Consider the following 23,856-nt stretch of genomic DNA (forward strand, 5'->3'; position numbering starts at 1 on the left):
TATAAAGTGATGTATAAGATAATAAGCGTTTAAATTCTATTATTTTCCAAGTTTGAGTATAAAAAATAAAGTAGCGAAGTGATATTGAAACTGTTAAATTACAGATGACAATCTCATGTGTATACTGTTCAGTGAAACGGAAGCACAGAATCAATAGTTAAGGATGGTTAGTAAATGAGTGTAAGTCATTCCAAGTGATAAAGTCTAATCAGATTAATTAACATATACAGTTTGAATAATCCATTTTTGTTCACTTGTGGTTATCTTTGGTCAACTCCATTGTTTGCCCAAGCTTTGTTCCCATTGGATATTAAATGAGTGTGGGCCATTACAAGCGATAAAGTCTAATCAGATTTATTAACATATAAAATTTGAATAATCCATTTTTGTTCACAGGTTTTAGGAACACTTGTGGTTATCTTCTGGTCAACTCCACTGTTTGCCTTAGCTTTGTTCATATTGAATAGTAGAAGATTGTGGGCCATCATGAGTAATAAAGTTTATTCAGATTAATTAACATATAAAATTTGAATAATCCATTTTTGTTCATAGGTTTTAGGAACACTTGTGGTTATCTTTTGGTCAACTCCACTGTTTGCCTTAGTGTTTGTTCCTATTGGATTTCTCTATTATTTTGTACAGGTCAGAATCCTTACAGTAAATCACAAGTAATTTATTTTTTAAGATTTTTTATTTATACATAAAATTATTGCTGTAAATGTTACATTTAATGATTGATGAATTTCTTGTAACTCAAAGTTATTTTTTATTTATTACAGGTATAAAGACATCTTCATATAATATATTTATAATTATGCCAAATTAGTATTAGAAGTAACCAGTGATATAAATTAATTTTAAGTGACATCTGAAATGTATACAAGATTCGTTTTTGTCTAACTCTTGAACTAGTGGTATATCTCTCAACAGCCGGTGGTATTGACAATTCTTATGGACAATGATGTATATGCATATGCATGTGTGTCTTCTGTCCAGCCAAGTTTTAAGATTTCAGTGATCATCCAGTTGTAGGTTGATGATTTTGTTGATTTGAAAAAATATTTTCTGTACCTTTATTACAAAGTCAGTAAAATATAAATGGAATAATGTTGTTTAAAGAATTACTTGTATATTTGATTAAGTGAAGCAAGAATAATTGTTACTGCATGCATTGATTCACAAATACATATATTTTGAATACATGTTTATTTCTAGATTTTCAGACAGCTTCTACGTTTAATGAAGAATTCTTAATTAACCACACGAGTTTTCTTATTACAGAAGATTTATGTGACTACATCTCGTCAAATAAAGAGGATCGAGTCAGTGACAAGGTCTCCCATCTACTCTCACTTCAGCGAGACTTTGTCAGGTCAGTCTTTATCTAATCTTAATAATTGGATTTGCTTTTAGTTGAATTTTATTGAAATACGAGTATGTTTCAACCACAACGTGCGGTGGTATGAAGACCACAACAATTTCTAAACATTTTCAGCAATATACAGCAATAACTGTTGTAGGAGTTACATCAATACGTGCTTACAAGGTGGAACAGCGTTTCATAAAAGAACTACAAGATAAGGTGGACACCAATCAAGTCTGCTTCATTCCCTCCTTCAGGTCCAGCAGGTGAGTAGATTTTAATTTGGCACAACATTGTTCATTTAAAAAATTAATCTAATATAACACAAATATATATCATATGTCCTTTTTTTAGTTTTACAATGGCCTTGTTGAGTGACTTTTACATTATGGGGTCACCTTTGGGGACTTAGAAGTAACAAAATTGAAAGAAAATATACAACTTCTCAGTACTACTGTACAATACGTAGAAACAACCTTTGTATCTTCATTTACAATAGGGATCTTCATGATCTACGTGAGGAGAGCATTGTTTGTTTTATAAATAAATGCCATCTAAATAAATTCAATCCTTTGGATTTTTTGAAACAATGTAAATTATAAAATCTATTAACACATTACTTAATATCAGTCAAGGTATGTTGCTTTGATTATTTAGCTTATTTTGATCTTCTGATATGTTGTACTTTAACTGTTGATATATTTATATATATAAAACAATCTTTTTTGCCACGTCATTTGTCTCCACTAGCAACAAATCTGGCAAGGAAGCCTTACCAAAGTACAACTCATAAGTTGTGGTCCTGGATTGATGACTGAAGAGCTCACAAATGCATGTTCTGGAGAACAGTGGAGGTTCTGGTAGTAAATATGTATATTTATGATCTTCAACATTACAACAGTGTTGCCCTCATCTAATCTGTAGGGCAGTGAATGGAGCCTCAACCAGTCTATAATAACATTAGGAGAATCCATACTGAACTGGTAACCGACCTCACACCAACCAGTCTCAAGAACCTTCTGCAGTGTGAGATATCAAACAGAAGGAGTGCTCCTAGCCTAGTTGGACAGAGAGTATTACAGAGTCCACAAAACTGCAGTATTCCTGTAGTACATTTAGGGATGAAAACCAATGTCCTATTGGTTCTGTAGCAAGCTGTAAGCAAATGCTTCCAAAAGTGAACTCTACATTTAGAAGGTCATAGATAAAAACACTGAAAATATGTGAACCAGAGCTAGAACCTTGAAGAACTCAAGTCTATAGAAAAGTTCTTTACATTGTTTAACCGAACCTGACAGACAGCTTGTTACGAGGTTAAATAATCCTCAAACCAACTAAAAAGAGAACCCAGGATAACGTTTGTTTTTAAATTCTTTAAAAAGATCCAATGGCCAATCAAATACCTAAGCAAAATTAATATTTACTGAGTATAGCTAGCAACCTATTCTAAAGGGTATGAGCGCTCTTTCCTGAAGTAATGAAAGGTAAATCAGGGTGGGTCTGTTTTAACAATCCAAGCTGACTGGCATTAACAAAACTTTAATGAGACGTTTTTGTGGCCTCTTCTTAGTCATGGGATTATAAGACTACGTCCAATGCATCAAGAGAAGTAAAGGTTACAAAACTTCTTGGACGGGCTGGAAAGGTGTGATGAGCTCCAAGACTGTTAAAAAAATACACTGGTGACTAATTGTGATAATCCTGCAAGTGCTTACATTTTTTATGTTATTGTCGACAACACCTATGAACATGACTAAAATGGAAACTACAGGATGATTGACGGATTGATAGGGTAAGATAATGGTATTCTGGAGTGATTGGAGGGACGTCAACAACAGTCAATTGGAACAGACTGGAACTACTGGAAGGTGTAAGAAGTGTGTGATGCTCCTCTGAAGTTTAGCTGAGCAAGTTAAAGTCATTGCCATGTCAGATGATGAAGATAGTTGAAAATTAATGTTAACATTGTATAAAATGAAATTCCCAGCCAAAGGAGTGTGTGTGCTTGATTTGAAACTCCTGAAAATACGAGGGCCTTATTGAAATATTGTTACTCGTTATTCCTAATAACGTCATATTTCCCAGGCTAAGAGCAGTGTTTAGCTATTGTTTGTTAAAGGAATTCATGGAATAAAGAGACCCTCCAATCATTATAATTAAGGTAAGATATTACTAGGAAAGCTCTTGGAAACTACAGTAAACTCTCCGCTTCCAAACGTTTTAGAACTTGAATGGCTTCTTTATCATGCCTTCATAAATTATGGCCAATGTCACATCCAAATTCTCTGTTGAAAATTTCTGAAGAAGAATTGTAAGGCAATACCGTAAACACTTATTGCTAGAAAACTTTGGATATGAAGCAATTTGGACTTTAACCTAGTGATATTTTATAATAAATAATAAGCATATAATCGCTTTGTCGTTAGTAATACTTAGGTTTTATGCACTATTTCTCTATTTTACTCTACTCTCTCACACTGGAAGATTCTGTTTCAATAATAATGATACATTGATTTGTAAAATATGTAGTAAAAGGGTCTTTTAATCTTAATATACAGTACTTGTTCATAATTCTGTCTTGTTTCCTAGGAATCTGAAGATATTGTGTGTTGTTTCCAGGTGGTTGGGAATCCGTCTTGAGACCATATCAAATATTTTGATTTTCTTTGCAGCTTTTTTTGCTGTATTAGGCAGAGATTCTCTGGACCCAGGAATCGTGGGACTTTCTGTTAGTTATGCTTTACAGGTAGGTACTTTTAGAATATATTAACACAATGTGCACAGCCAAAAATAAATATTTTCCTTTTTAAATATTCTAATGTTCTATAGAATCTTAAGATAAGACAGGAGACAAAAAGATAAAAATGACATAGTTCAGTAATTATCAGTTCTTTATTCACTAATTTGTTAATTAATTCAGAAGTGTTCCATCAACATACTCGTACATAAATCAAACATGATATCTTATACATTATACTATAAATCACGAGTTAAACTTTGAAATAAATATGCAATATTATGTAATGTAAGTCATTATATAATTGCATGACAATATTTATTACAGGAAAAAAGATAAATAAATGACAACAGCAAACTCGAATCATTTTCTTATACTTCAGTAAATAATAGTGGTCAACAATTTGAAGAAATATTCCTGAATTTTTTTGGAGGTAGTTAATGTTTATTCATACACACATTTAATCTGATAGTTAAATATCTAGTCCAGACTAATACAATTAATTATACTAAAGTCCATGTTATAAAAACCTCTAGATTATTAAAGTGTTTTATAAAATTATATTTATGTAAGGTTTCGTGCTTTAATTTATGTAGACATATAATAAATAGTTGCTAATCATATTATTACATAATCACAACTTCTTAATTATATTTTCTAATAAATATGAATCAAGTGTTTTACACACACACATTCCTAGTTTTGGAGACTTTGTACAAGAACTCAAAGGCTTCATTAACTTTTACACAAGCTGTTCTTATAAGATGAACACTCCCACAGCTTTACCACAAAACAGTGGTTCTAATTAATAGTTCTGTACACTACATAAACCTAAATACCATGAGCTGGGATCAAACGCTTGCGACCATGCTACTATAACCACACCAGGAGCATCCTAGACTTCTCAGCTACAACATCCCATAACCATACATGATCATTCTTATTCATGTATATTGTAGTTATAAATCTTTCAAAACTGTTACACTTTTGTTTCTGAAGTTTTATAGCTATCAAATAAAAAAAAGTAGAATGTATAAGATTGGAACTGTTCAAGTGTTTTTTTTTTAATTTATTTTTGTTTATTAAAAATACCCACGCACTAATAAGAAATCAGTAAAAGGTTTTCAATTGTTTCCTTATGTATTTTAATGATAAAATGTTTACAATCAGTGGACATCGATACTTTTTGACAAATTAAAAAGTTACTTAGGAAAACCTCATCCTCCAATACAAAAGTTCACTGAAATTTGAAATTGTTTAGGTTTTTTTTATACAAAATATTGCTTATTTTTTATATTGCTACTGATGGAATTCTTATTGGTTATTTTACAGAACTAATCAAATAATTGTTTCAAATGTTTGGGTCCAGGACACAATCCTAAAAGTAATTCATGAATACATTTATTTGTTAAAGATAACTTTTGTTATGAATGCTGCTGTGAAAATGTCTTCAGAAATAGAGACAAGCATTGTTTCTGTGGAGAGGATAAAGGAGTATACTGAACTTCCTCAGGTAACTTTAATATTTTTTTAATATATTGTTTATCTTACATGTACTGTATTAATTTTTATTTATATACTAATAAAATTAATTAACCAAGGTATTAAGCCATTGTCAAAGCAACTGCATCATATTAAATTGTTTATGAAAACATGGTTATAATTTTTTTATTTGAATTGAACAAATAACAAATCTAATGTTTGACAAAATAACAGACTAATTTCAACATGCATTAATCTGTTACTTAATTATTTGATGAACCTCTTCAAAAACATTTAATTAATTTTATAATGGTGTAATTTTATTAGAAATCAGAGATTCTTTATTGATAGTCTTTAAGATTGCAAGTAGCGTCAATGAAAATAAGTACATGGTTATTAGTTAAGTCTTATTATAAGTATTAGTGGTCTTGATTGAGTTGCCTCCAAGAGTAGAATTCCTCTATTGTATAGATGGTTCTCTGCAGTAGCCAGTTCTTCATTATTGTCTTCATTCTCTTGAGATTTTCTTGATTATTCTTGATTTCTTCCCAGCATAGGTAGGTTTTTTCTCAAACAAGGCTGTTCTGTGAAGAGGTAGTGGGAAGTCTTGACTATGTCTTGTATTATGCTCATGGAGGTCACAATTTCGAGGAAGGTCTCTTGTTAGGCAATACAATATTGTTTCTATTATGTAAAGGGATGTTAGCGTAAGTATTTTCAACCCTTTAAACGTAGCTCTACAACTTTCTCTAGGTTCTAGGTTGCCCATTAAACGTATTGATTTTTTTTGGATTTTAAGGACTTTTGAAAGGTTGAATTTTGTTGTGCTTCCACATGCTGCTATTCCATACCTAAGATGACTTTCAAACAGCGCATAGTACACTATTTTAGTAGATTTAAGGTTACTAGTTGCATGGGTTCGTCATAAGGCATATAGAGATGAATTTAGCTTTAGGCATAAATTGTCAATGTGATTTGTCCAAGTTAAATTATTATTTATTGTTATTCCTATATAATTCATGTCTTCTGCTTCTTGGAGGTCAGGGAGTTCGGACACATAGTTTTTATTAGTTCCTATAGTGATTCCTATAGTGATAAACAGCAATTGCTTCTTTAAATTTTCGTTTTAATATTATGTAAGCAATCAATATTTTTAATAATTCATTTCTATATGAATTTAGAAAAAGCTCAACATTTTGTTTATAAAAAGCTAGATCAATTTTATTCATCCCCCAAAAAAACGCACAATTTTCCTTTTTACACTTAAATATCAGGAGTATGAGAAAAAACTTTGATTATTTGTTAGTGGAACTTAATTTAATTAGGAGTAAGCCAAATATTTTAGTTTAAGTGAAATCTGGTTAAATAGCAATGAATTGTCCTTTTATAAGATACCAGGATACAAAACGTTTGGTAATTGTAATGACACATACCGAGCAGGTGGTGTTGCTTGCTTCATTAGAGATGATATCGATTGTTTTACAATTAAAATTCGAAATGACAACAGCTGATTGTCTTCTGTTGGAGTTAAAACATAATAATACACGAATTAATCTCCTCTCACTGTATAGATTACAAAATTTTTCTGAAAATAGCTTTCTATATGAACTTGAAAATAAATTATTACAGATAAAAATAAATACAGTTTATATTGGTGATATAAATATAGACACATCCAAGTGTTCATCAGATGTACAAAAATATAATAACTTAATGAGCAATTACAGTTTTGTATCACTAATTAACCAACCAACTAGAATTACTAATACGTCTTCTACCTGCGTAGATCATATCTATGTTAGATATAGAGATTATAAAAAAATCTTTGAGAGTGCAGTGTTTGATGTTGATATATCAGATCATTGTGCTATAGGTTTAAAAAATATTCACTTCCTGTCCAAATGAAAATAATCAAAATAGCAGAACAAAATTTAAGTATAATTTCGAAGGAATCAAACAGAGCATAGATGCTGTGGAATTGGGGAGATTTTTTTTAATACAGTAAATGTTAATCATAGTTATGAATTATTCTTAGATAAGTTAAATTATGTTGTAAATACTAATTACTGTAAAAGATTATTATAGGAAATAAGCTTGATAAAGCTAAGTTTAAAAGTCCTTGGATTAATAATAATATATTAAATAGAGTCAAGAAAAGACAAAAGTTATACAATATTTATAGAAGAAGACCTATGATAAGCGTTTTAAGAAATATTACGATTCATTTACGGTTAATTTAAAAAATGATTATAGACAATCTAAAAAATCAATATTATTCTAAGTTAATAAATGAGCATGATGGCGATATTGGCCAACAATGGAAAATAATAAATAATTTAATGGGCAATAACGTAAATAAGAATGTCAACAAAATTGTACTGGAGAATGGAAGCACCTTAGATAAGCCTCAAGAGGTCGCGGATAAAGTAAATAGCTTCCTTATCAGTGTCTGTGATATAAGCAAATTGCACAACAAACCTTGCAGCATTCATTAGGTCAGATAATGGGTGTTATCCTTCTTCCTTTTATATTACACCAACAGATGCAAACGAGATCAACAAAATTATTTAAAGAATTAAAAAACAAAAAGTCGACGGGATACGACAATTATCACAGTACTGCTAATAAAACAAATATCTGAAAAAATAGCTCCTTTACTGTCTCATTATTTAATTAACTTAAGTTTTTCAACTGGTTTTTTTTCCCGAGGCGCTAAAAAAGGGCATTGTTATTCCATTGCTTAAAAACCAAATTCTCACAGTCTAGATAACATACGTCCAATTAGCCTGTTATCAGTTTTTTCAAAAATTTTGAAAAATGCATGAAAAAAAGACTAATAACATATCTAAAAACAATAAACTTTCAAAACAATAGGCAATTTGGTTTTACACAAGGCAAGTCAACCGAAGATGCGCTGATTGATTTTGTTTCATTATTATACAACAGCTTCAATAACAGTTGTAAGACATCTGCACTTTTTGTCGACTTCAAAAAGCTTTTGATTTTGTAAATCATAATATTTTATTATCAAAGATGGAGGCAATTGGTATAAGAGGTGTAGCATTAAATTGGTTTTCAAGTTTTTTCTCACGGATCGCACCCAACAAGTGCGAATAAGTAATCATCTAAGTTCACCCCAGGTTGTTAAGGCCGGAGTGCCCCAGGGCTCTGTTTTGGCTGCAAATCTATTCATTATTTTCATAAATGATCTACTGAATCAGGATTTTAAGGGCAAACATATTTGCTTTTGCAGATGATATTGCTTTTGTATACTCTGATAAAATTAAAGACAACCTTTACTCTCATATATCTCACGACCTCAATATTATTAAACAATGGTGTGAAGTAAATAAAATGATGTTGAATACAAAACAAAACAAAATATATAAATTTTGATCACAAAAACTTTCGATTTCCGTTTTCCAATAAGGTACCATAACGATACCTGTAATAATATGTTGAACTGTAACTGTGCAATCATTGAAAAAGTAAACTCTTTTAAATTACCTAGGTATAAATGTTGATGAAAATCTAACATGGGAAGGCACATGGAAACCTTTTGCATAATCAAATAAAATATAACTTACGTAAATTTTATTTTTTAAGAAACTTTTGTGACGTAGTCTTGCTGCGTAGTTTGTATTATGGACTAATACACTCTAGACTGCAATATGGCATTGTCTGTTGGGCAGGTGGGTCCAAGACAGTTATTGACAACTTGAGAAGAACACAGAATATGTTTCTACGCATTATTCTAAAAAAGTCCACATTAGAATCTTCATTTCCTCTGTACCAAAACCTTAACATTACTCCCTATATACAACATTTGTTCACTTTTAAAACATTACGACTTTTTTATTGCAGAAGTGGCAACAGAGGGTTCTCAAGGAGCCACTATTAATATGCGTAGTAATGAGCTCAGACTATTCATGTTACCAAAAGTAAACAAGTTTATAATAAAACAATCATTCTTATATCTGGGACCGAAGTATTTTAACAAGTTGCCTACTGAAATTAAAGAAATAGAAAATATAAACCTTTTTTGTAAAAAACTGAAAATATGGCTTTTAGATAAAAAAGAACTTACTTGTTTACAGGAAAATATTTATTAAAATTATATGTATGATTAGTTTAAGTATTATAGTATTATTGAAGTATTGTATCTGTTTGCCTTTGTATTTGTAATGAATATTAAACTGTGTACTTTTATATATAAAATCAAATGACTTTGTAATCGTAGTTTAAACGGTGTATCCATTGAAGACAAGCTAAGTCTAGGTTCATTGTAAAAAAATTCTAACTGTCTAATCTTATCTTATATTATCTACTGTTCGCCTCCCCCACATCAAGACACGCCACAAACACTGCAGAGCTGCACGTCAACCTTAATTGTACAGTATACTGAACTGAACTCAAAATATGTTATATTTATTATGTATTGAAATTTGTTAACTAGCCACAATTACTGGTAACAGTGGTTAGTATTATTCCGTTATTGCCATGTCATGTAAATTTGAAATACTGTGGAATAAACTTCATTATATTCATTATATTCATTTGCTTAGTCTTGGAGCTGTTTAATACTACATTATTGTATCTGCAATATTGTTGGGCCATATTAAATGAGATGTAGGAATTTATTTCCAGCTGTTCAACATCCTTTTGGGCAGATAGCAGAAGAGTATCGTCTGCATACATAATAGAATTTGTGTAGTTTTCCAAGAAAGTTGGCAAGTCATTTGTGAATAAAATATATAAGATTGGCCCTAAGACGGAGCCTTGGGGAACACCTTGAGTCACTGGTAGCCTTCCAGACCTGACAGTGCAGGTGTCTCCATTTCTTCTCTGTTTGACCTCCACAACTTGGTATCTTTCACTCAAGTAACTCTCAAACCATTTCAGAGCTGACTGTTGAATGCCAAGAGATTGTAGTTTGGCTAGGATTAGGTTAAACCCAAAGTTTTTTAGCTATAACTTTGTTGGAATAGTACATTTACTATAATACCTGCAACAAACATTTTAAATTTTGTTAGTTAAGTATTGTCCCTATAAATCAAATTTTTGTTAATTCTTTCTAAATATTCCACTATAAATACTGTATCACTTTTCTGTTTTAACCTTAACTAATCATCAACACACCTTCATTTTGTTTTGTACAGATATAATTAAATTATTGTTTCAGTTTTGAATCTTGTCATGTTTAAATCCTCAAAAGTTTTATTACAAAGTGTCATGTACTATCTTATTATACAATGTATCTGTTTTTCAATTTAAATTACACTATCTTGCAGGAAGCCGCATTGGTACTGGAGCCCCGTCCTAAACCAAAATGGCCTAACCAAGGAGTTGTCAAGTTCCAGAATTACAAAGTGAGATACCGTGAGGGACTGGACCTTATACTGAAGGATGTCTCCTTCACTGTATTTGGTAGCGAGAAGGTATACTCACTTTTTTATACAAATGTAAAGTAGTTTGCAATGGACAAGATGGAAATTCATTTTTATTTACTGTATTCTTATGAAAACATTTGTCAAAATGTTCTATAGAATGTAATATTTCAGATCGGCATAGTTGGTCGCACTGGAGCAGGCAAGTCCTCTGTCACACTCTGCTTGTTTCGTATTATTGAAGCTGCAGGTGGCCATATTTATATCGATGACCTAGACATTGCCAAGATTGGTCTTGGAGACCTACGCTCAAAACTCACCATTGTCCCTCAAGTAAGTTGCCAATAGAATTAATAAGCTTGGTAATTTGGTCGCACTGGAGCAGGCAAGTCCTCTCTCACTCTCTGCTTCTCACATTATTGAAGCTGCAGGTGGCTATATTTATATTGATGACCTTAACATTGCCAAGATTGGTCTCAGTGACCTACGCTAAACATATAGTGTAATAATTCATATTTTGTTATTTTAAAAGCTTTGGTTATCGATTATCACATCACCGATCACTGTCTTACAGCTGTGTTGGTGAAAATTGTAGGCAGGTCATCTAGCAAGATCAAGGCCAAAGTTAATGTTAATCATAAGGCCTACTGTATAAACACCGGCTTAATGAGATTCTAGTTATAACAGATTGGGATGAAGTTTTTTTTTTACAGACTGATGTTTCAAGTGCTTTTGACATTTCTTAAACTGTTAAGTAATATAATTATTAAATGTAAAATATAATTACCAGGTAGAAAAATGAAGTATTGGTAAGGTGAAGCCTTGAATAAGTGATTCTATCTGTAAGTGTAAGTGCATAAAAACTAGAGATAGTCTATCAAAGAAGTTAAAAAACAATCAAATAATATTATTTTTAGATCATTTGTAGTTGATTATAGAAACAAATTAAACTCTGACATTCGAAAGTTAAAGAATGATTATTATACTAAAGTATTTAACAAACAGAAACACAATCCTAAAAAACATGGGATATTGTAATAGAAATCACAGGACAGAAAACAAATAAGAATGATATTGACAGTCTAGAAATAAGATGGTATAGTTGTTGATGAACCCTTGCAGATTGCTAACCAATTTAATAAATATTTTCTGAATGTATCATCAGAACTGAGGAAAAACAGTTCCAAGCCAAATAATTTTTAAATTATAATAATTGCTTTGTTGAGTATTCCTTGTGTAATTCTGTTTCTTCAACCAGTTTTGGAAAATAAGCTATCTTGGGCTGTTGGATCATTGAAAAATGGCACGTCTCCTGGTCTAGATGGAATCAGTTCTAAAATAATAAAGTTTATTTAACTTATCCCAAAATTAGTAATGTTCTTTTGCACTTAAATCTTAGCTTAAAGAATAGAGTTTTTCCAAATAGTATGAAATCAGCTCTTGTAATTCCAGTTTTTAAGAAAGACCAAAATTTATGTAATAACTATAGACCAATTTCAATATTGAAATTGAAAAAAAGGCTTGAAAAAAGCCTCACAGATTGCAGTGCACAAAGTAATGAAGAAAATTTGATTGTAGCTGCTAAAATAGGATCTGCTCTACTCCAAGAAAACGGTATTCTAAAAAAGGAAAACCTCAAACTTCTTGACAAATTGAGTTGTCTGCAAGCCAAAATAGAGGAACTTGAAAACTGTGAAAACAAGCATTTTTCAAATATGGAGAGGCTTCAAGATAAGGTATCTGAGCTGGAAGCACAATTGACCAAAGAAAAACAATACTCAATTGAAGCTCAAGCTATCTTTGAAGATCATGACAGAAAACTGAACATGATGATTGACGACCACGAACAAAAAATTCAAGACTTGAAGAGTAAACCCATTACACTGAAGCGGCAGATATCTGAAAAAAGTAATAGGTTGTTTTGTAATGCAGAAACTCAAACTTTGACCCCTGATTCTCAAACAAATACCACTTCCCCCTCTCTTCTTCTGGAAATGGGTTATTTAAAAAATCATGACATCATTTTGGAAGAAAAGTTGAAAAATCTTGAAGCAACCGTAAAGAACCTAACAGTAACAAAAATCACAGAAGAGTGTGCCCCTGAATTGAAAATGCCAATACATAAAAAATAAATTCAGTTCAAAAATATAAAGAAACCAGTTTTTAAGAAAGAAGAGAACAAATTCAGTGTTTCCCTTCAAGTAAAAAAATGAAAACCTCTGTTCCTAATGCAAAAACCCCTTTTGAAGACCAAACCCCCAAGTCACTTATAACATCTACTCCAACCAACAAACAGGAACCCCACCCATCAACTTATCCTTCAAGCACTGTGAAAGAAAGACTACCCCCGATGACTGCAAGAATACGACCTGACAATGAAAACCTGGAAGATTTTTTTACTAAGCACATTGACTACTACACTAGAATCAACCAGCACTATTTGAATATTTCAACCAGTCTGCACTCCATTCCTGCTCATGATATCACTGGAACGGGTGATCCCATTAACTCATTCTCAGAAGATAGAAACTGTTTTTTAGGCAACACTCAGCAGAAGAAAATTATAGCCTAACAATATGTCATCAGAACATAAGAGGCCTGTCTACAAAAATAAACCGGCTAAATCACCTGTTAAGTGAAATATGCCCCAGCCTTGTAGTTTTAACAGAGCATGGTCTCAAACAAAGTGATATTGAAAACACAAAACTTGAAGGCTTCACACTTGTGTCTGAGTACTGTAGAAGAGAACATAAACTAGGGGGAGTAGCTATTTATTGTAAGGACAACCTAACAAATGACACAGAAGCAATTGACATTACTAACCATTGTGAAGAAAAACTATTTGAGGCTGCAATGGTTCATATCACAAACAATGGGAAGCATCTTTATCTCCTTGGTGTTTACCGTCCCCCAGGTGTAAATATTCAAACTAGCTTGGACATCCTATCGAACATCCTGGACCATTATCAAGCTCATAATAAGTCATTAATTCTGGTGGGAGACATAAACATTGACAGTTTAAAACCTAATAACCATGACAGTCTGATGCTTGAAAATGAGTTGGCAACACAAAATATGAGAAGAATTCCTCTCCCAGCAACTCGCATTACACCTGACACAAGCACATCAATTGACTGCATATGTACTAATATTCCAGACCATGACCTTAGTACAACAGTCTTACAAACTGGGCTATCAGATCATACAGCTCAAATGTGCAGTCTGGTCTTCAGCAAAAATAATACCACTTCACAAACTCTAAGGCGACAAATGGGTAGGAAAAACCTTGACCAGCTGAAATCCCTGCTCTCCATAAAAAACTGGGATGCTGTCCACAATGCCGAAGATGCAGAATCAGCCTTTAACAATTTCGAAGGAGCACTGCGAACTGCCTTGGACATATCTTGCCCACAAAGGAAGAACAAAAATAAAACAAAAAGCAAGCCTATTGACTACTATGACCGAGAATCAGCTGAGATCAAAGCTGCCTACTTACGGGCCCTGAAAACCTATGAATTAACTGGAAAGGCACAAGACAAAGCAACAATGGTAAACATAAAAAAGACGTATGACATCACACTAAGGACATTACAGCAAAATGCTAATGCACAGAAAATAATTACCTCTAACAATAAGTCAAAACTGCCCTAAGCTCAACATCAACAATACAGTTGTTGACAATCCTATTCAGGTAGCTGACCAATTCAACACTTACTTTACTCAAATAGCAGAAGTAACAGTTCAACAGAACAATCAACAATTGGGAGGCTGCAGACTGGAAGAGGATCAAAACCCTTCAAACACTCCTTTAACACAATCATTTTATCTGACTCCCACAACATGCAAAGAAGTAAATCAAGTCATACATAGCTTAAAAAACAAACTATCCAGTGGCATAGACGAATTCTCATCAAAAACCGTAAAACACTGTGCAGAAGAATTAACTACCCCTCTCACATCCATAATAAATAAATCTTTCTCATTAGGGCAGTTTCCAACCAAACTGAAAGTCTCCAGGGTATATCCAAAGCATAAAAAAGGACCAAAAACCGACCCAAAAAATTACAGGCCCATATCATAATTTCAACTTTTTCAAAAATTATAGAAAAAATAGTACTAAACAGGTTAATGACCCATCTCAAAAATCAGGCCTTAATTACTGACTGTCAGCATGGATTCCAAAAAGGAAAATCAACTATTTCTGCCATCATAAGCCTTGTTGAGTCTATAATCGACAGCATAGATGAAGGACAATTTGTAACAGCCTTATTTTTAGACTACAGCAAGGCTTTCGACTGTTTGGGACATGAGCTGATCTCTAAAAAACTTATAACTTTAGGAGTAAGAGGCTTAGAAAACAAATGGTTTGTCAGCTACCTTAAAGAGAGATCCCAAGTTGTAAACATCCAACATACTACAGCTGGCCTTACTACCATGTTCAGATCAGATCCTAAACCAATAACAAGAGGAGTTCCTCAGGGATCCGTTTCTATTCTATTCATTTTGTTGACTAACGACTTCCCAGCTCTAATTCACAACTACAGTACCAGCTGCATAATGTATGCAGACGATACAACCCTCCTTTTAAAAAATGACACAGCTCAAGAATTGTACGATAACTCTGTTGCATCTCTTCAAAAAGCCATAGCCTACAGTAAACAAAATGATTTAGCAATAAACCCTGACAAGACAACACAAGTACATTTTAGCAGAAAAAAAATTCTACCCACTAGTATCCTCAATGTAGCAGTGGCTGATCAGATTAAGTTTCTAGGAATAACTCTAGATAATGGACTCACATGGGCAAACCATGTAAACAACATCTGCAATAAAATCAGCACTGGTGTCTATATTGTTAAACGCATTAAATGGGTTGGCACTCAGGAAGCGGCAAAAATGGCATACTACGCTCTAGTAGAATCTCATGTTAGATATGGTCTTACAATCTGGGGAAGCTCCTCGGGAAATCTGAAGAGAGAACTTGTACTACAAAAGAAGGCAATTAGGACAATTGCAAACCTGGAGTCCCAGCAAAGCTGATGTCAAGCCTATCAGACCCTAGGCATACTAACAGTACCTGCGCTCTACATCTATGAAGCCATTTTATATGCAGACACACTAAACCTGCAGACTCACATGGACCTTCACAGCTACCCCACACGCCATGCCTCTAGATTCGTCCTATCCCAACATAGAACAACCCTCTTCGAGAAAAAACCGTCATACGTAGGCCAAAAACTGAAAAACCTCCTTCCAGACCACTTCCGGACCCTGACTGGCAACAGACTGAAATGCTTGCTTAAAGAATTCCTGTTGAAGAATCCTGCGTACAAGATAGAAGAGTTCCTGGAATTAATGAACACATCTCCTTAATTCTACTTATTGTAACTTGACAAATTACTGTTCTTAATGTTCATGTAATAAATAAATATTGTTGTCATTTACAAAAATATTTGAAAAAGTTATGAAAAGAAAATTTTTTTTTAAATAGCATTTCCTTTTTTTTAGCAAGAACCAATTTGGTTTCCGAGGGGGTTTGAACAGAGACAGTTTTACTTCATTTTATGGAAAAAATATCATCCGTTATAAATAATGGATGTTCTGCAAGTGAGCTTTTCCTAGATATCACCAAGGCGTTTGACACAGTTAATCATAAAATTCTAATGAATAATACAAATGTGGTATTAAATGTGGCAATCTTAACTGGTTCAGTACTTATTTGATTGGGAGAAGTCAGTGCATAAAGGTTAATAATGTTGTATGAGAATTGCAGATATAGTAAGTGGAGTTCCACAAGGTTCAGTTCTGGGACCAGTGCTTTTATTGATATATATATTAATGATCTTTGCAATGGAAAATTTTGTGACCATGTAATTAATTTTGCTGATGATAAAAAGTTTTGCTATGTTGCTAAGGAAGTATATGACATAGCATTGCAGGTTAGTTCTGATTTGGAGATACTCAAATTGTGATTTGTTAAAAATGACATGATATTGAGCTCAAACAAAACAAAATTTATAAATTTCAATTTTAGGGGCAAATTAAAATGTAATTACTTATAAATGTTTTAATTGTATTGAAAATAACAGGCATTGCATCAAGAAGCACTATGAAATTCAAATGTAGATTTAATAAAGTATTTAGGTATAATGCTTGGTAACGGTCTAATCTGGAAAATACATGTATCTGAACTAAAACTAAAAATGTTTCACATTCTTAGACTTTTTTTAAGAAAATGCCCAACAATGAAGTAATGCAGACACTGTATCTATCACTAGTACACAGCAGGCTTAACTATGGAATTACTTTTTGGGGTGGGACATATATAACAAATCAATCCTGTAATCATATATCAAAAACATTTTATTCAAGTCGTCGCATGGAAACATAAACATGAATCTTCTTATCCAGTCTTTGCCTTCCTGAATGTTTTACTTATACAGTATGTATGTATACAAAGTTCTTAACACCTTAATAATTGTGATTTTTTTGTTCCAAAACCTGAAAGCACTAATTTTACTAAAACAATAATTGTTTGTAGGACCACGAATGTTTAACCACATTTCACCTTATTTAAAAGCTAATTACACAACAATTCATTTGTTTGGTAAAGCTCTAAAAAGAGGGTTGTTTATGATTAATGATATTGAAAATTTAATGTTTAATATACAGATTTAAAATTGTTCTCAGTAATCATTTATGTCCATTATATCATATGCATATGTGCTTACTTTTAAAAATCATATTTACATTCTACCAGCGTTCTGTATCACCATTGGTAAAATTACTGTATGTAGATTGTTGTTGTTTGTTTGTATTCTTATTGAAAAGCATTTTAGTGTATTTCTTGCACTCTTGATTTTTTTGTATTAGACACTGAACCAAACTATTTTTTAAGCGGATTATATGTTATTAATACCATACGCTATTCATTTGATGGAGCTTAATTAAACTATAACAATATTTTCATTTTATGTGTATACTTTCTACTATTGTATTTTGTGAGAATCCTTTGAACAGGCTCACCTTGGAGGAATCCTACTGTGTTTGTCTCTTTTAATATAGAATAGTGTTCTGTTAACCATAAAATGTTCATATTCTTTGTTAGATGAAATATGTGCCACATATTGTAAATGATCTTTATCATATTACAACTGTTGTAAATCCAGTTTAAGAGATAAATAAGTGTATTATTATTATTATTATTATAGTTTACATATTGTCTATTTCTACTAAAACTGTAAAATTATTATCTCTAGAAAATTTCACTTCAATCCTAAAGATGAATTTAAGGTCTACATGTGTGTTAAATCAATTAGTCTTTCAATATAACCTCACATCCTAATAACTAGTCTTATATACTAATAACTGTCAATTGATTCTCTTATCTCTGGAATGATTGCAGGATCCAGTGCTGTTTTCTGGGCATCTACGCATGAACCTGGATCCATTTGAAATGTTCAGTGATGCAGATATATGGTATGCTTTAGAGCTTGCTCACCTTAGTGAATACGTCAAGAGTCTTCCACAAGGTTTGAAACATCCTATTGCTGAAGGTGGAGAGAACCTGAGGTATGGAATTACATAATCTCAACATTGTTATATAGATTTTTGTATTATTGTGCTTCTGCTTTACTATGAAGTCCAATCTATCAATTATTTTACCCTCTGACCAATAAGTTCCATGGTAAAAATATAGCAAAATATATTCACAATATGGGATTGTTTCCATTATATAGGGGTTATAAAATAGTGCAGCAGTTTAGTTATTAAATAAAAAATAAAATGAAAAGTATTAAGATTTTTATTTATGTACCTATCCAAATTTTAAGAAACACATATATATTACACAATTATTCTAAAGTTATACATCTTATAAACATATTCTCCTTAAAGCAGTCCTTCTACATATATTATATGATGTTTCATAAGAAAGAAAAGGAAATATTGACATGATTCAGTACTTTACATCATAGTAATAACGAATTATGTAGTTGAATTTAGATAGGTACAGTGGATTAGCTGTTTTGTAGTGAATGAACAATTATATTCATTATTATACTATGTGTTAATGGTTATAAGAGGTTGTGCAATCTATGAAAGTATGAATTATAAATACAAATATTTAATCTGCCTTGCCAGCGAAGTAATTCAATAACACAATTTCATTTGTAAAGAACATGTTCAAAGAAAACTATATTCTTTAAAAATTAAAGTACATAAATACGTTCTATCTTCAAATTGCACCCAAATTCTTTTATATCACATCATTTATTGAAAAGCAATCTACTTTATTTAATAAATTGGTGCAGTTTCAAAAATTGTGTGGTGTTGGTTTTGAAAAAGTGTTTTCTAAAATTAAAATAAATTATTTCATTTTAATTTCTTGATTTTATAACAAGTTTTTGAATTGTAAAAAATGTATTATTATTTTTATTTTTAGCAGTTAATGTTGTGTATTCTCTCATGTAATTCGGAATACAGATGGAGATATTCTGAGATTACTCGTAGAATGTACAATTTTGTAACTCTAAAGTTTATATAAGTTAGTTTATTGAAGAACCCATTGCAATGAATTCTGGCGTATATTTCTTACTGTTGTTCCATGTAATGTCACACAGAGTCTCTAATAGATTGGCACTTAAAACTCAGAAAAATCCTAATCCCTGCATTTTGTCCCTCTACTTCATGAAATACATTCCACAGATACTGCAATCGAAGCGCAATTACAAAATGTGAAGGAACGCAAACTCTTATACAGTATTAGTCTATTGTCTTAGAGCACGAAATTAAATTCCTCCCCAACATCTGTTAACAACTGGGATAAGGGCAGTCTCAAAGGAGGCATTACTTGGAACCAAGATACAATCAATGAAACAACCACTAGCAACATTAAAGATTGTAATTTTAATTTAACAGATCACAATCTATATACTTTCTCACTATTTTAGAGTGTATCTTAATATGCCTCATATTCATAAAACACAACAAAGTTTTTTATTTTTCTTCTAATAGGAAAATTATTCTAAAAAAAACACAAAAATGTATGTTTTCTGGCATTTCTGAGGTAAGTTGTAGTATTTGTTAGAAAATATCATTTCTGCATGATGTTCTGTACAGTTTCTCCATTTGTAATACTTTCACAGTGATTTCCTGCCTGGTTAGATAATTGTCCAATCCTGAAAAATCTTAAGTGGGACCACTCTGGGGCAGTCCTCTTTCATTTAAAAAAGTATTAATTGAAATCAGTTTATCAGTTATTTCAGAAAAAAAATCTGTGGACATGCATAAAAAAGTTCCATAGAAACAGGTTGAATTGAATGATTTCCTCCTTTTTGAAGTCGTTTGAAAAATTGATTTGAATTTTTAAAACTGTGATTAGAGAGGTCTTACATCTATTTCAATAAAACAGTTTAAAGGTTGATAATATTATTTGTTTGTGATAAACTAGCTTGGTCATTGGAAAGTTTCAGTTTCAAGTTATATCTATATAGCGCTATCTAAATAATGTGTTTGCTATGAATTAGTTTTTGTTAAATAAGAAATAATACTGGACATTAAATAATACAAACTATTATATTTTATTAGATTAAATTTACCTCACAATCTGTCTGCATTATACAAGCTATTAGTCAATAAGTATGTATGCATCATGACAACCAATACTGGAAGTGAAGATTAGTTTAAACTTAACTATATTGGAACAATTTATGGCAGTAATAAAGATGTAGTTCTCAGACTTAAGTCCTCACAATTTATAGTAATCCTCTAAGGAATTACGAAGACTTCTAATCTGACTCGTGGAGCACCTTTCTTTAGTACTGGTAGAATTTTACTTTCCCTATTGTTAAATTGACTTTCAATTGGAATGTAAACCCATATGACTATTTCTCCAATCAACACATATTGTTGAATGACAAATAGGGGAGATTGCCTCTGAACCCATGTACCAGCTCAGGCCTATGCATCATAATAAAGTATTTTTGATATAGTTAATTGTGAGACCATTCCTTTCCAAGGCTATTCACATGGGAGGTAAGTGTTAGGCAATACTGAATTCTTCACATGCCTTACAAAATCTCCAGCCTCATAAAACTGTCACATTTAATGTGAAGGTTATAAGCATAGATTTAATACTTTATAGAGAAACCTAAGAACTTCTAATGGTCTTGTTTTTCAAAAGTCAAAAGTTGTTTGGTTTTACAGAGTAAGTCTATTAATCTTTAGAAAATTAACCAGTGTACTCATTGTAGCATTGGTCAACGCCAGTTGATGTGCCTGGCCAGAGCTCTGCTGCGTAAGACCAAGGTGTTGATACTGGATGAGGCAACAGCTGCCATAGACTTGGAGACTGATGACCTGATCCAGCAGACCATCCGCAGAGAGTTCCGAGACTGCACAGTACTCACTATTGCCCACCGGCTCAACACCATAATGGACTCTGATAGGTAAGTGACAACAAATCTAACTTTGAAGGCATAGTGGTCACTGGCTCAATTAGTCCAATGCTAGTTTGATACATTTTAAAAATATTATTTTGTTTAAAGTAAATGTTTTATGTTACAGAGTTCTAGTGTTGGATAAAGGGCTAATCAAAGAGTTTGATTCTCCAAAACATCTACTGAAATGCCCTTCATCAATCTTTTACGCTCTAGCCCAGGATGCAGGCCTCGTGTAGAAGAATCTATCTGATGTAGTTTTTGTCATGATTCACAGTAAAGTTGTCAACTGTGTATTCACATGTCTGAGTTAAGTTAACATTCCCATTCTATGAAACCTTCAAAGTGATTACTTTCATTTGGGCACAACTTTGTTTAAGCTTTTACTCAATATATTGGAAAACTCATAACAAAAATACTAAATAATTTAAAGCAATTTTTCTTATACAGTTTTTGATATTTAAAATTTCAAGAAGGAAGGAACTTAAACCTTACATATCAGAATAAACATTTTTTTCTTAAGTAATTTTTCTTCAGTAAAAAGGTTTTGTGAAGCTTTTTTATATATCGATCTTTGTTTTATTATATCTAAACACTTTATTTTGAACTTTGTGGCATATGGCTAAACATTTTCAATAAAGTGTTAAGAATTATTAATAAATTTTTACATGGTTTGCTTTTAAAACATTTGTAAACTTAGAAGAGAGTTCCCATGAAAGTACTTTCATACTCTTTTAATATTTTCCTTTGCATTTTTATACTTCTATAAGGAATTTTGTAAGCTTAAACATTTCAAAAAGGTACTCAAACTTAAAACCTATTCAGCAGAGAATTTAGAAGACGTGATTAGACCTTCAAATCAACGGAGACAAATCATTAAATTGTGGCAAAGTGAATTGCATTCTTTAGTTAATAACTTTAAGAATTATGAACCTTTTCTGGACAAAACACAGGCACTGCCTGGTGTGCTGTAGTTCCACTGGCTGCCGAATCACAGGCACTGCACGGCTGTTGTACTACGTCTCATTTCATCAATGTATGAGATTAGTTTGGTGGGTTCTACTGGATCTGCATTGTGCTGCTATCTCTCGGAAATAGTTTGAACTATTTGAAACAACATTGCAGCTATTTTTTTGCAGTACTGATTTGTTGACAAGCAACATAAGTTTCAGCCGAGTGAATTGTCTACCGATATAAACAAACTAGTCAAACCACTGTGAAACGGGTTCTTTTTACTTTTATTGTTGTTTTCGTTGTATTAAAAGTTTGTTTTAGTTTTTAATTTATTGTAAATATGAGGGTAAAGTGCAATCAAATAATATAATTAGTTTTATGCCTCATTCTCATGTAAAAAAAGTAACTGTTATTACTTTGGATTGAGTTTCCAGGTTATAGTGTCCAAACAATAAGTGAACTATTCATTTAGTACTATTTCTATTTCTGATGGTTGCAAGTACAAGTGATTAACAAAATAATTACATTAGTGATATACTGGATGACGATTTAACAACCAGTGATGAAGAAACCGTCCGTGCAAAGCCGCAATTTCGAAGGTTTTTGATTTTCATCCTGTATGAGCCTTTCTGGTTCGAGTGCATTATATTTCCGTCGCCTATGTTGAGTTTGCCTTGTTGCCACGATTTAGAATACACATCAAGTGTATATAATTATGGTAACTTCATTCTTAGTATTTTTTGTTCGATAGTTGATTTTTATTTGTTTCCCGATCAAGAAAATATATAACACAGATCAGAGAAGCCTACTTCTGTCATAATATAACTAAGATGGATTTTATATCAGACTTTAAATTTATAGTAAAAGTTTTTTTTAATTTTAGAGAATTTAAAACTGGAGATGGTAATGAGTTCAAAAGAACAGCCCAGTTAAAATTGATTTAGCTTAGTTCTTGTGGACTGCTTCAAAGGGAGTCTTTGGAGTCAAATTTTAACCTTTTTGTACTTTAGGTTTGTTGATTTTAATTTGAATTGGAAAGATAAGTTAAGTAGTATATGTTAGAGTAAGTAGAAGTATCTATAACTACTTATTTGTTTTGTACTTATGTGTCAAAATGTTGGACTATTTTAGTCTCACATGATTTGGGTTTTTTTAGCCATTCTCTAAGTGTACATGATGTTCTCCTATTAACAAAGCTAGTCCTCATTTAATTTTATATTTTAATATTTAAATTTATCATATTTTAAATGTAATATTATTACCTTTTGAATTTTGGGTATAATATCTTGCAAATTTGAAACAATTGAATTTTACATTTGGTTAGGACTAGATGCTGAAATCCTAAAACTTGATAGTTTTATTCCATCCATTTATAACCACCAGCCCGGAAAATTCTTGTTGGTTGCGATTTTACAGGAATCAGCTGAAATGTATTCCTCATCAAGAACTGCATGCTCTGAAAAAAGGAAAAACAAATGCTAATGCTACATAGAA

General features: G+C 31.9%; 1 protein-coding gene across 7 annotated transcripts in view; it reads left to right on the plus strand.

Annotated features, from left to right (window-relative positions):
• LOC124369116 (multidrug resistance-associated protein 1-like) overlaps positions 1-21,708 on the plus strand; it is a 93,805-nt gene extending 72,097 nt beyond the window's left edge. For 3 of the 7 annotated variants that reach the window (XM_046826876.1, XM_046826902.1, XM_046826885.1), the window contains 10 exons: positions 553-642; positions 1,282-1,372; positions 1,521-1,629; positions 3,983-4,109; positions 5,515-5,613; positions 10,874-11,020; positions 11,144-11,302; positions 18,375-18,541; positions 21,223-21,417; positions 21,536-21,708. In XM_046826876.1, the coding sequence (XP_046682832.1) occupies positions 553-642; positions 1,282-1,372; positions 1,521-1,629; positions 3,983-4,109; positions 5,515-5,613; positions 10,874-11,020; positions 11,144-11,302; positions 18,375-18,541; positions 21,223-21,417; positions 21,536-21,647 (1,296 nt within the window). In that variant the 3' untranslated portion in view covers positions 21,648-21,708. Of the gene's footprint in view, positions 1-552; positions 643-1,281; positions 1,373-1,520; positions 1,630-3,982; positions 4,110-5,432; positions 5,614-10,873; positions 11,021-11,143; positions 11,303-18,374; positions 18,542-21,222; positions 21,418-21,516 lie in introns of those variants that run through there. The other 4 variants (XM_046826893.1, XR_006923043.1, XM_046826910.1 and 1 more) reach the window with 4 other exon arrangements.
• Positions 21,709-23,856: the final 2,148 nt, after the last annotated feature.

This window comes from Homalodisca vitripennis, chromosome 1, assembly GCF_021130785.1.
Source record: "Homalodisca vitripennis isolate AUS2020 chromosome 1, UT_GWSS_2.1, whole genome shotgun sequence".
Taxonomy (NCBI): Eukaryota; Metazoa; Arthropoda; class Insecta; order Hemiptera; family Cicadellidae; genus Homalodisca; species Homalodisca vitripennis.